Here is a 12,250-nt window from a genome sequence, read left to right as displayed (position 1 = left end):
TAACTTTCTGATGGAACATATATTCATATGGAATGATAAGCATGAATTTTAAAAATCTGTAACTTTTGAAAAAGTTCATGTAAACATTAAAGCAAAGGCATTTATAACAGTGATTTTAAGTGAATTAGTTGAGGTATTTTGGATTTTTCAGCTGTTTGGAAATCATACACACTTCTACCAGGGGTGAGAAGAAGAGTTCCATTTTAAAGACTGATTTAGATGACCTCCTTTGCTTCTAGAAAAGGAGGATTTTTTTATGTGAAATTTTTATTTTGCATTATTGAATATAGGTAATTTTTTGTTCACTGAAAAGCAAAAAATCAAGAAGAAATCCGAGAAAAGTCAGGACAGTTCTTTTCTAGGATCTGATTGTTTCTTTCTAGGACTTATACATCATAAAATTGATGTTTTATAAATAAATCAGTTGTATTTTCAGTGTCTGAGAGGGAGGGTGTTTAGCATGAAAAAGTTAATTTTCACCCTGGCTGGTTTTGCTCAGTGGTTAGAGCATCGGCCTGTGGACTAAAGGGTTGCTGGTTCGATTCCCAGCCAAGGGCACGTACATAGGTTGCAGATTTGAGCCCTGGCCCTGGTTTTGGGTTGTATGAGAGGCAACCAATCTATATGCCTCTATCACATCGATGTTTCTCTCTCTCTTTGTCTCTCCCACCGTCTCTTCCACTCTCTAAATAACAATGGAAAAATATCCTTGGACGAGGATTAACTAAAAAAAAAAAAAGTTAATTTTGTTGTGGATTTAAATTACATCAATATTAAAGCGATTTTATTAATTTAATTAATAAATTGAATTTATTTTATTAATATTTAATTAAATTCATATTTAATTTTTATGTTATGAATTTAGAAAACAAGTATTTCCTAAACCTTTAAGCCCAAATTATAAATCTTATTTTATTTAAATATCTAGTGATTTATTTTTGTTAAAATTAAAAGAATTTCTTTTAATTTGTTCTTAGGTTAATGCATAATTTTTTTATAAATGTAGTAGATAAAACTCTCCCTAACTACTCTCAAACTGAAGTGGTCATTTCAGTCCATGTGTACGGATTTAGTTTGCCTACTTCTCCATTCTACCTCAGATAGTTTACAGCACAGTTTTAGATGCTGTTTTCAAGTCTTTTTGTACATTTGAAGTCTTGAAAAATGTTATAAATCAGTTGTTTTGGGGCATTTAATCATCAACTACAAATTTAGTTAAAGCCTTCTAAGTATTTCCATGAATTTTTAATATATCAGTTTCTGTTAAATATTTAAAATGCCTTAACAACAAAGCATAAATTGTTACAGTGGTCTTAAAGCAAGTTGCAAACTATACAGGGTGGGGCAAAAGTAGGTATACAGTTATTCATACGGAAAATAATATAATAGTTAATAAATAATACAAGAATAGACTGTGTTTCACACATCGAAAATATAAACCATATTTAAGCAGTCATAGGCTGTATTAATTTCCTTATCAAAGTCTGCCTTTGTCCTCCCGAGGAGAGCAAGGTAACCTCTCTCCCGCAGCTTCCACCTGCCCCCAGCCTCCAGCCCCCAGCTGTCCAGCTCTGCCATCCTCTACAGCTGCAGATTTTTACTTCCCAGAGCTCAACTGTCACTTTTTTAAGGACAAGGACCTTTCTCTTGTTTATTGTTGTATCTACAAAATTTTAATGTCCCTTTTAGAATGAAATCTTCACGTAATCTTTTATCAATCTATTTAAATTGTGTTTTTAAATTAATGTAGAATGTGTCAAAAAAGAAATCGAGGTAAAAAAGTTTCCCAGACTTTAAATATTCTAAGTACAGGTTGAAATCTGGTGGTGTTCAGTGTTAATCTTCATTCTCCACTGTCTCTTTATGTTTCTTCCACTGCTGTTCACAGAGAGGAAGAGACGAAGTTTGGAGTTGATCCCCTTGACTGCCCGAATGGTGATGGCCCACCTGGTGAACCACCTGGGTCACTTCCCCCTCCGTGGGGGCCCTGCGGTGCTGCACAGCTTGGTCAGCGAGAACCATGACAACACATGTGCAGAAGCCTCTGAGCTATCCTCCGAAGTGTTCAGGAGCCCAAACCTGCAGCTGTTTGTGTTTAATGACAGCACCCTCATCTCCTACCTTCAGACACCCACAGAAAGACTGGCAGGCAGCTCACCAGTGGGCACTATCTCTGACGTGAGAGTAATTGTGCGGGACATCTCAGGGAAGTACTCTTGGGATGGGAAGGTTTTGTATGGACCTTTTGAAGGCTGCTTACCACCCAGCAGCAGAAATCCTTCATTTCTGATTTCGGGCTGGCATCATCAAACATTTGGACTTCAGAGAGATTTTCCTCAAACTGAGGAGGGAGATGATGTCCTCGACAAATTACTTGAAAACATTGGCCACACAAGTCCTGAATGCCTTTTACCATCTCAGTTAAATCTAAATGAGCCTTCTCTACCCCCACGTGGAATGAATCGTGACCAAGAGAAGGAGATCATTGAGGTAATTTTCCGCCAGAATGCACAAGAAGAGGAGTATGTTCAGAGGAGTAACTCTGATATGGCCATGAGAGTCACCAGCCAGGAGCAGCCCTCACCAGTGGAGCCCCGAGGACCCTTTTATTTCTGCAGGTTGTTGCTCAATGACTTGGGAATGAATTCTTGGGACAGAAGGTAACAATCTACCGTAGACCTTTAACTATTTTGTTATTTTTTTGTGATTGTTCTTTTTTATCAGTTTGGAGTTGAGGAAACAGAACAGAAATGGAAATTTTTCTCAATTTCGGTATTTACAGCTTATTTTCTGCTGCTAAATTAAAGCTAGCAACTATGCTGTATACAAATTGATTCCAAACATCTGTTGTACATTTTAAAGGCTATCACACATTTTCTGATGAAAGATAGCTTGATACAGGAGTTTAAAAGGAACAGTTAAATCCAGTGGGAAGTGTGGTTTACTGGAGAAGACTTTGTGGAATGGGGTGGACCCTGGTCATGGAGTGGAGTTTTTAAGGACAGAGGTGAGGGAAAGAGGTTCATAGCAGAGCCAGCAATGAAAACACATGCACACAGGCCACATGCTCATTTACCACAGAGCCATCCAATGTCGCTGGATAGCAATGGAATGCAGTGGAATTTTGCTGCCTTTGAGTGTCTTAAGGAGAATGGAGTTCATTCTATGGCTTTGATTGCAAATCTTTGTTAATGCAGTGGATGGATAGATGGGTGAATGGATGGATGATAATAAGTAAGTTTGTCGATTGATTGACTGGAAAGGGCAAAATTGGTCTGTGATTACATGACTTTTCTTCCATCTCTTTTTTTTATAGGAAGAATTTTCATCTGTTGAAGAAAAATTCAAAATTATTGAGAGAGCTAAAAAATCTGGACTCCCGTCAGTGGTATGTGCCAGTGTAACACACCACTTTATTCTTTTCTATCTTTGTGTGTACTTAGATGTCAGATATAGCTGCAGGAATGACTATACCTGCAGAGACACTCAAGGGTAGTTCTGTAATATAGAATCCAGTGATGTACCCTTGAAGAGTAAGCTTACATGTTTGCTACACTAAGAAGAGGTCAATGCTCCCACCTTTGATTAGGGACCTTTCATGTGGTAGCTAGTAGACATTCATTCTCATTTAATCTCTGTGTCCATCTCTTTCTGATGAGGAACAGAGCCTTACCTGAGTCAAACATTCTGTGTTATTTGAAGCAAGTAAGTCTGACTTCTTACCCCATGCTGTGTGCTGATGCACTGGCATTCTGAAGTTTCTGTTCTGCAATGTTGGCAAGTTAAAATCAGTTTGTTCTAATTAGTAACTTTTTTTTGTAAGCCTCATTTTCCAAAGCTGGTCAAATTTCAGGTCTCCCACTTTTTCAAACAATCTTAGAAGCAACTCTAAAAATGAGCTCTTAACCAGTTTTTGATTTGGGGAAATGCGTGCTTCTAAAAATATCTTAGTAGGCAAGTATAGCAGTTGGTATATAACACGTGCTCCTTGAACAAACTACTTCCTTAATCTTTCGTTTTTAAAAATTCATTTAAAAAATAGCTTTTGTTCCTCTTGTATTCTCCTTAAGAATATCATTAGATCTCCCATTAAAGGTGAAAAACCTGAAGTCAATATTCCTCATGTTGCCCTTCATCATAATCAGTTTCCCACTTGTGCTTCTTTTTCTCTAGAGACTGAACTTTGGGAATTCTGTGAGGGATTTCTTCTGAAGGACTTAGGAATTCGCTTCCCTCTCCCTCTTGTTCTCCAGTGTTAAACAAACAGTCACCTGGGTTCCAGACTCAGCTTTTTAAGCACATGCTGAATTACTTGGTGTTTCTTAGTATTAAGTGCATACATTGGTATCTTGTAATTGTGTTAATGCACTTTAGTTGCATGAGATTCAATTGAATTAGCTCCCTGGAGTGCTATTGCAGTAAAATACGGCTTTGGAGAACTGATTGGCAAATCCTCTGCCCCTCGATTAACCTTTGCTTAGAACCCCAACTCCTGGTGACTTCTTGACATTTAAAAGGTATCAACTTTTTTTTTTTTTTTTTTTTTTTAAATAAGTCAAGGACTCTAGCTATGAGAAATCTAGACTATCTCATGTATTATATCAGTAAGCAGGTAACATACCATGCTCCTCAACTTTCAATTAGGATATTTCTATTTATTTCTGATATAAGTTCCTCTCTGTGCTGTCAAGACATAACTAGGTCTTGCTTAGCATGTTCTTAAGAAAAGTAGAGGCTGTCTTGCAACTATCATCTATATATTGTCAAGTTAGCAAAGATGTAAAGAGTGTGATGACTGTACATAGAGTTCCCCTTTTAAATATTAATGACCCTTGCCACCATGTTGTAAGGTGAAAGTTAAAATAGTTTCTTTTGCCCAGCTTGTGTGGCTCAGTGGATTGAGTGTTGTCCCATGGACTGAGAGGTCCCGGTTTGATTCCTGGTCAGGGCACATGCCCAGGTTGCAGGCTCGATCCCCGGTTGGGGGTGTGCAGGAGATGGCCGATCGACATTTTTTTCTCGCATCAATGTTTCTGTCTCTCTCTAAAAAATCTATAAAAACATACATTTGAAAAATAAAATATTTTATTTTGCTTGGCTTTTTAATGTGACAGCACAGGAAAACAGAGTTATTCTGGTCTATTTCTAATAAGAAAAAAAATGCATTCTAATGAGGAAGAGGAAATGGTTGATTTATATTTGTTCCTAAATTACCTGCTCCTTCATGCATGGGTCATGCAGCTTATGGATATGAAGTGCTGTTGATGTTGATAATTACCATTTCAAAAGCTTGGCTCTAATAAGGCCAGACAACAGTGTCTGAATCCTAGCAGGCTCTCTGTGGTGCTAACATTTTGGAGGATGTGAAATTTGATGAATGTTTACAGCTAAAGATCACCTTTCCTCACACCTACATCAGTCAGGCAGTCATTGGGGCTTAGCTCCCACATTGAACTAATGAGTACTCAAGGATCTGTAAATAGCTACAATGTAAAAAGCTTGGACTTGATAAACCTAAGATTGTTTTTATGTATATAAAGTATATAGACTGGAGAAAGAGAGAGCTGCCTAAAGAAATTGAGTAACTATACATCTTTTCTTCTTTGCTGAACGAGACAGTCTTTTGGGTCATGGTTATGATCTCTATTATCATCTGAGCCCCCAAATTATAGTAGCTCTAAGAATAAACCAGCCAGATTCTAGGCTGCCTGTGTTCCCTGCCTATTGCTCAGGGAGTAAATGATATCACCTTTCAGAGCTCCATACTGCATGAGAACAAGCTTTCTGACCGTCTGGAAGCATAAGGTCTCTACTAGAGCATTGAGCCCCAGAGATCAATCCCACAAAACTCACCTCTCCTCATAACACCTGTTCTCATCAAGAGGGGCACCCACAAGAGTGTGCTCATGCGACACCAGTCAGAGCGTTCAGACTGTCCACCTTCTCTAGTGACAGCAGGACAATGAGCATGAAAAACTTTAAAAATGGGCAATGATCGCCCTGGCTGGTTTGGCTCCGCGGTTAGAGCGTCGGCCTGCGGTCCAGAGAGACCTGGGTTCGGTTCCCGCTAAGGGCACGTACCTCCGTTGCAGTTTGTCCCCGGCTCTGGTGGGTCATGTGGGTGACAACTACTTGATGTGTCCCTTTCACGTCGATGTTTCTCTCTCTCTCCCTCTCTCTCTCTCTCTCTCTCTTCGCCCTCCCACTCTATCTGAACAAAATATCGAAAAATGTCCTCGGGTGAGGATAAAAAAATGGGCAATGATCAAGATTCCATTTCTATGAATTTATTTTGAGGACATATAAAAAACAATGTGAAAATGTCTTTAAAATGGAAGCAACCTGAATGTCCTATAATGAGGATTTTGGATGTGGTATATTAATATAATGGAATGTTATACAACCATTAAATAACTTAGTTATAAAAGCACATAGTATTAAAGTGTTTACACTCAAAAATGGTTCAAAGGGAGAATTGTATATTATGTATACTTTATATGATAAAGTGTTCAGAAATATTGTAAGGTATCTCGCTGAGGAAGAAGAGAAACGGAGCCACAAAGGCAAGCAAAAGTTTCATTGAAGCGTTCCCAGGCGAGGTTCACTGGTCCACGTGGCGGGGGGCCAGGGAAGTCCCGCTGCTACTTTTGCCCGGGGAAGATTTATAGGGACGTTAGGGACCTGGGTGGGGTGATTAGGTGTGGCGTCAGGTGACTGGCTAGCTGCTTGTGAGATTCGAGTGTGGTGTATGTTGATTGGCTGGGAAGGGTGGTGGGACGTGACCAGGAGTGTCTCCTCAGCCACATCCGAATAAGGGGCAGCCTCCCAAGTTAGGTTTCCATTTCTCCTCTGGCCACCCATTTATGGGTCATGTGACTTCCGGGTCATGTGACTCCCCAGAGCTCATCAACCTTACAATTATAAGTGAAAAAACCAGTTGTAAAATAGAATATAGCAGCTACTCATTTTTGTATACAGAAATGGTAATGGGTTCTTTGCTTATATATTGAAAGAAGTTTTATAATAATTTTTTGTTAAATTTTGTAATTTTTCTTGTATGTTTATTACATGTAAACTATGGGGGAAATGAATAAGCTCACTGGATAAATAGGAGAATACTTTCCTCCTCCTCTTATTTAGATGATTTTTTGGTTGAGTTTCAATTCATTCTGCTTATTAGTAATAAACAAAAACAACAACAACTGCAGAAGGAAATACTTGAGAATTTGTTAAAATATGACCCCAAATTCCACCAGTGTGTATGTCTAACCAGATTACAATGTTGTAATATTAAACAGTTAGTAGAAACATTTTCATATTGTTTAAGTACTTGATAGTTTTTTCTGTGATATTTTTCAGAATGTAATGTGAAAATAAGGAGAGGAATGGAACTACTCTGGAAGCAGTCATGTAAAATTTTAGAAGATAGAAACTAGAGTAGAACTCTTGGATGATGAGACTATGGAATGAGTGATTCTTGATTAAAGCTTTGTTTCAATGAAAAACGTCTTCATCTCTAAACTGTCTCCGAATTACTTGGTATAGGTCCATTTACCTTCACACTTAACTCCAGGGTGTAATTTGTAGAAATTGGTCACTAATTCATTAAAATATATCATCAGATCTCTGGTCAGTTCACCAGAAATTTAATTGGGCACTTAATATGTGCCAAGGATTGTAATATATGTACAAGAGGTAAGAGGGAAGGGCTCCTTTCCTCAATGCACATAATATGTTTACAGGATTTAATGGCAACATGCCCAAAATCCATCATGGAGGAAATGGATGAAGGGTTTATATGGCCAAAGAGGTTTCCCTAGACCACTGTACACCCTACTAGGCACCCTCAGATTGGTCAGAGCACAGAGTGGGTATATCCCCTCACAAAGAAAGTATCTAAGGGTGTTGTGCTTGGAAGAAATTCTGTTTCTTATAAAGTCTTGTGAGGCATGTTCTACAGTTCCATTTATGGAACTACCCAATATCCTTAGCTCAAAGGATAGAAAAATGAAATATGGGTGGTAATATGGATCTATTCACAATTGATACCTGTTTGAAATGCTTTCAAAGATATTTTTTACCAAAAGTAGAAAGAACTTGTCAAACTCTGTGTTGTAACATGCTGTTAAGCGTGGCATGTGTCTTGAGAGAGTGATCTCAAGAACCAGAATGCCCTGCTTCAGTTCCTAGTCTCCTGCTTGGTATGTGTGCTTTTTAAAAACTTTCTGTGCTTTCTTTCAACTACCTCTACGAGGTGATGATGATGACAATTCTTGTCTCATTAGGGTTGTTGAAAAGAGTAAATGAGATCATGTGTGAACCTTCTTAGAACAGTGACTGATCCCTAGTAAGTTCTCAGTAGGAATAATGCTGGTGGTCATTGTAAAATAAAATTTTATATATAAGAATTCTCACTTCTTCACATTTAAAATTTTATAGCCGTGAAACACATAAAATTGCAGTGTTTTACATTGCTGAAGGTCAAGAAGACAAGTGTTCAATCCTCTCCAATGAAAAAGGAAGCCAAGCTTATGAAGACTTTGTTGCTGGACTTGGATGGGAGGTAATTAATTTCATGCGCTAGGTATTTATTGACCAGCACTATTTAAAGATGTATATAAACTTGACATTGATTGCATATGTTTTTATATTCAAGTATAGCATGAGTAGAGTGCTGGAGTTAAAGAATATATTTAATTTGGCATCTTCTATAATCAATTGTTTTACAGTACTTTAAACATGTACTTTTTTTCCCCCTTAACTTTCCTCTTAACATTATTTCGTTTGCTCTTTATCAGCTCAGCCAGCTATAGACAGTTTGTAGTAAGAGAAGACAAATATGGCCAAAGAAAGTGATGGCTTTGGCCACAATATGGAGAATGGAGAAGAAATCAATAACTTGATGGTGAAAAGATGAAGAAGGAGTTAGTTGAAGTCGAAAGTTGAAATTAAAATAGAATATTGTAACCATAATGGTTTAGCTATCAACCTATTTCGCTAGGGTAGATCTCAGGATGACTAATAATGAAAAAATTTGTTTTTTCTCTACTAAATGATACTCTGACAGACATATATACATTTATACACATGCATGTATACACATATATCTGTCTCCAAGAACATAATCTAAAGAAAAATATATTTCCAGAATATAAAAGAATTCAGAGTAATTAAAATGAAAATCGGTGTATCTTAAAAAAATTTTTCCCTTACTACTGTTGGCTTGGTTTCATTATCTGTGCTGTGAGAAACTCTCTGAGTGTATAAGAAAGACTCGTCTCTGAGAGTTGAGGTTAGCATGGGGACAGATATGGAGGTAGGGACAGGGTAAGAGTACTACTTCAAGGTCAAGACCATATACTTTCTTTTTTTTTTTTATCCTCACCTGAGGACATTTTTCTATTTTTTGTTCAGGTAGAGTGGGAGGGGGAGAGAGGAAGAGAGAGAGAAACATCGATGTGAAAGGGACACATCGAGTGGCTGCCACCCGCACGACCAACCAGGGCCGGGACAAACTGCAACCGAGGTATGTGCCCTTAGCGGGAACTGAACCCGGGTCTCTCGGGACCGCAGGCCGATGCTCTAACCGCTGAGCCAAACCGGCCAGGGCAAGACCATATACTTTCTAAAAGGTTAAGTAGGTTTTGGTCTAAAAGAGTTATTACACTTTCAATAAATCATTGTTCTTTTCACTAATAAGGTTACTTCTTTGTTATACAAAATACTTATTTAATTAATAGGTTTTTTAAAAAAATACAGTGTTAACTGGCATTTTAAATAAAGACTAGAACATTAATTAACTTAGTGAATATATTGATTGTATTTAGCACTGAAGAAATTCTTTTATTTAAATTGCATTTGTATAATTGCTTTACTGAAAAATACTACTTTATGAAAATCTTTTAAAAAATGGATTTAGACACTAAGAAGTACACATTTACATCATAACTTAAAAAGAATTATGACTCATAGACTTTTGGCAGTGGTAAATTGGAGCAACTCTTTTTTTATTGAATTTATTGGTTCACAAAATTATACAGGTTTCAAGTGTACATCTGAACAAAATATCATCGGCACACTGCATCGTGTGTTCATTGCCCTAAGTGAAGTCTCTTTCTGTCCCCATTTATCCTCCTTTGCCCACATCTACATACCCTTCAACCCTCTTTTCCTCTAGCTGTGACTATCACCACACTGTTGTCTGGGTCTATGTGAGATAGATAGATAGATAGATAGATAGATAGATAGATAGATAGATATTCTGCTTAATCCCTTCACCCTCTCATCTAGCCCCCCATCCTCTGACAGCTGTCATTTTATTTCATGTGTCCATTCCTCTGTTTCTATTTTATTCATTAAATTGCACTTAGCGTAATAATCTCCAGGTTCATTCATGCTTTCACAAAAGGAAAGATTTTCTTTTTTTTTTAATGGCCAGGTATTCCATTCTGTAAATGTACCACAGCTCTTTTATCCAATCATCTACTGTTGGGCACTTGGGCTGTTTCCAGATTTTGACTATTGTAAATAATGCTACAATGAACATAGGAGTGCATATATTCTTTCAGAATATTGTTTCGGTTTTCTTAGGATATATTCCCAGCAGTGGGATCACTGGGCCAAAAGGTAGTTCCATATTTAGCTCCATAAAATGACACCAATTTCTAAATATTAATTATGTATCCTGCTACTTTGCTAAAATTTATTTATTAGATCTAGTATTTTTTGTGTGGATTTTTAAAGCTTTTCTTTTTTTTTTTTATCCTCACCCGAGGATATTTTTTCTATATTTTGTTCAGATAGAGTGGGAGGGAGGGAGAGAAAGAGAGAAACATCAACATGAAAGGGACACATCGAGTGGCTGCCACCCACATGACTCAACCAGGGCCGGGGACAAACTGCAACTGAGGTACATGCCCTTAGTGGGATCTTAACCCGGGTCTCTCCGGACTGCAGGCCGACGCTCTAACCACTGAGAAAAATGGCCAGGGCTTAAGGCTTTTCTATGTATTCAATCATGTCATCTGTGAATAGTGACTGTTTTACTTTCTCCTTTCCAATTTGGATGTCTCTTATTTCTTCTTGTCTGATCCCTGTGGCTAGGACTTCCAGTACTATATTGAATACGAGTGGTGAAAGCAGACACCCATGTCTTGTTCCTGATCTTAAGGGAAACACTTTTAGTTTTTGCCCACTGAGTATTATGTTGGCTGTGGGTTTGCCATATATGATCTTTATTATATTGAGGTATGGCCCATCTATTCCCATTTTGCTGAGAGTTTTTTCATAAATGAGTGCTGGATTTTATCAAACACTTTCTTGGGCTACCTGTCTGGAGCTATTCACTGTTTGTGGCTCAGCTACTTGACCTGGATGTGCATGGGATGGGACAATATGTATACAGGTGTCAGCTTCTTCCAGCTTAGAGCTGGGGGCAGAACTATAAAAGGTCAGAGGCTCCCTGAGGTCATTCTCCTCCTGTCAGCTACTCTGCCTCCCTCAAGGTTGTCTGGTCTTCCTCCAGAGTTTTCGGAAGAATGACTGTGAGTGGCCACAATGCACAGACCCTTCCACAGATTGCAAGCTCAGTAAGAGGAGGATGAGGCTAGTGGATCCCCTACTTGGGGACTGTGTAATCAGGCACTCAATGAGGGGGAAGGGACCGCAACCCTGAGCCAAACTACTCAGTCTCAGCCAGTCTTCAACTCTAGATCACCCAGGAGGAGCACCCCAGAGGTTCAGGTTGGGGCAGCCAGCTGTCTCCTCTACAGGAGCAAGCTTAACAGAGCAGAACCTCTGGGGCTTGGTAGAAGAGGTTAAAAGAATCCTCTTTTGGGCATGGTGCTGTGCAGCTTTTCACCTGGGTCCCAGACCATAGCCTGGGGTGGGGAGGCATGATTCCAATGTTCCAGCAGCACACCCATCCCCTTGCAGAACTGAGATCAGCTGGGCAGAGCCACTGGGACTTGGGAGGGCCAATCTAAACAGTCTTTCTTTGAGGGTATTGCAGGCAAGCAGGTAGGAGGGATGTGGGCACTTTTTTCCCTTCCCAAGATAGTGCTGGCTGAGCCCTTGGGAGACAGCAGTGCCCCACAATGTAGCCACACAACCCAGAACCTGCCTGTCTGATTTGGGACAAAAGCCTCCTTGGGAGACACTCTGCTTTGCTAGGCACTCTGATCCCCCTCCGGGACTGAACTCAGCAGAGTGAGGCCACAGAGTGGCAGTGCAGACCCAGTGATTCAACAGG

The 12,250-nt window shown here is 38.9% G+C and overlaps 1 protein-coding gene across 26 annotated transcripts in view; it reads left to right on the top strand.

Moving 5' to 3' along the window:
• Positions 1-12,250, top strand: part of RALGAPA2 (Ral GTPase activating protein catalytic subunit alpha 2) — a 412,816-nt gene that overhangs the window by 283,587 nt on the left and 116,979 nt on the right. For all 26 annotated transcript variants that reach the window (XR_004957055.1, XM_036244703.1, XM_036244712.1 and 23 more), the window contains 3 exons: positions 1,889-2,660; positions 3,317-3,388; positions 8,440-8,563. Coding sequence is in view for 25 of the 26 variants with exons in the window: in XM_036244703.1 (XP_036100596.1) it covers positions 1,889-2,660; positions 3,317-3,388; positions 8,440-8,563 (968 nt within the window). In the remaining variant the exon portion in view is untranslated. The remainder of the gene's footprint in view (positions 1-1,888; positions 2,661-3,316; positions 3,389-8,439; positions 8,564-12,250) is intronic.

This window comes from Molossus molossus, unplaced genomic scaffold (genome assembly GCF_014108415.1).
Source record: "Molossus molossus isolate mMolMol1 unplaced genomic scaffold, mMolMol1.p scaffold_m16_p_6, whole genome shotgun sequence".
Taxonomy (NCBI): Eukaryota; Metazoa; Chordata; class Mammalia; order Chiroptera; family Molossidae; genus Molossus; species Molossus molossus.
This window is presented reverse-complemented; position numbering and strand designations above follow the sequence as displayed.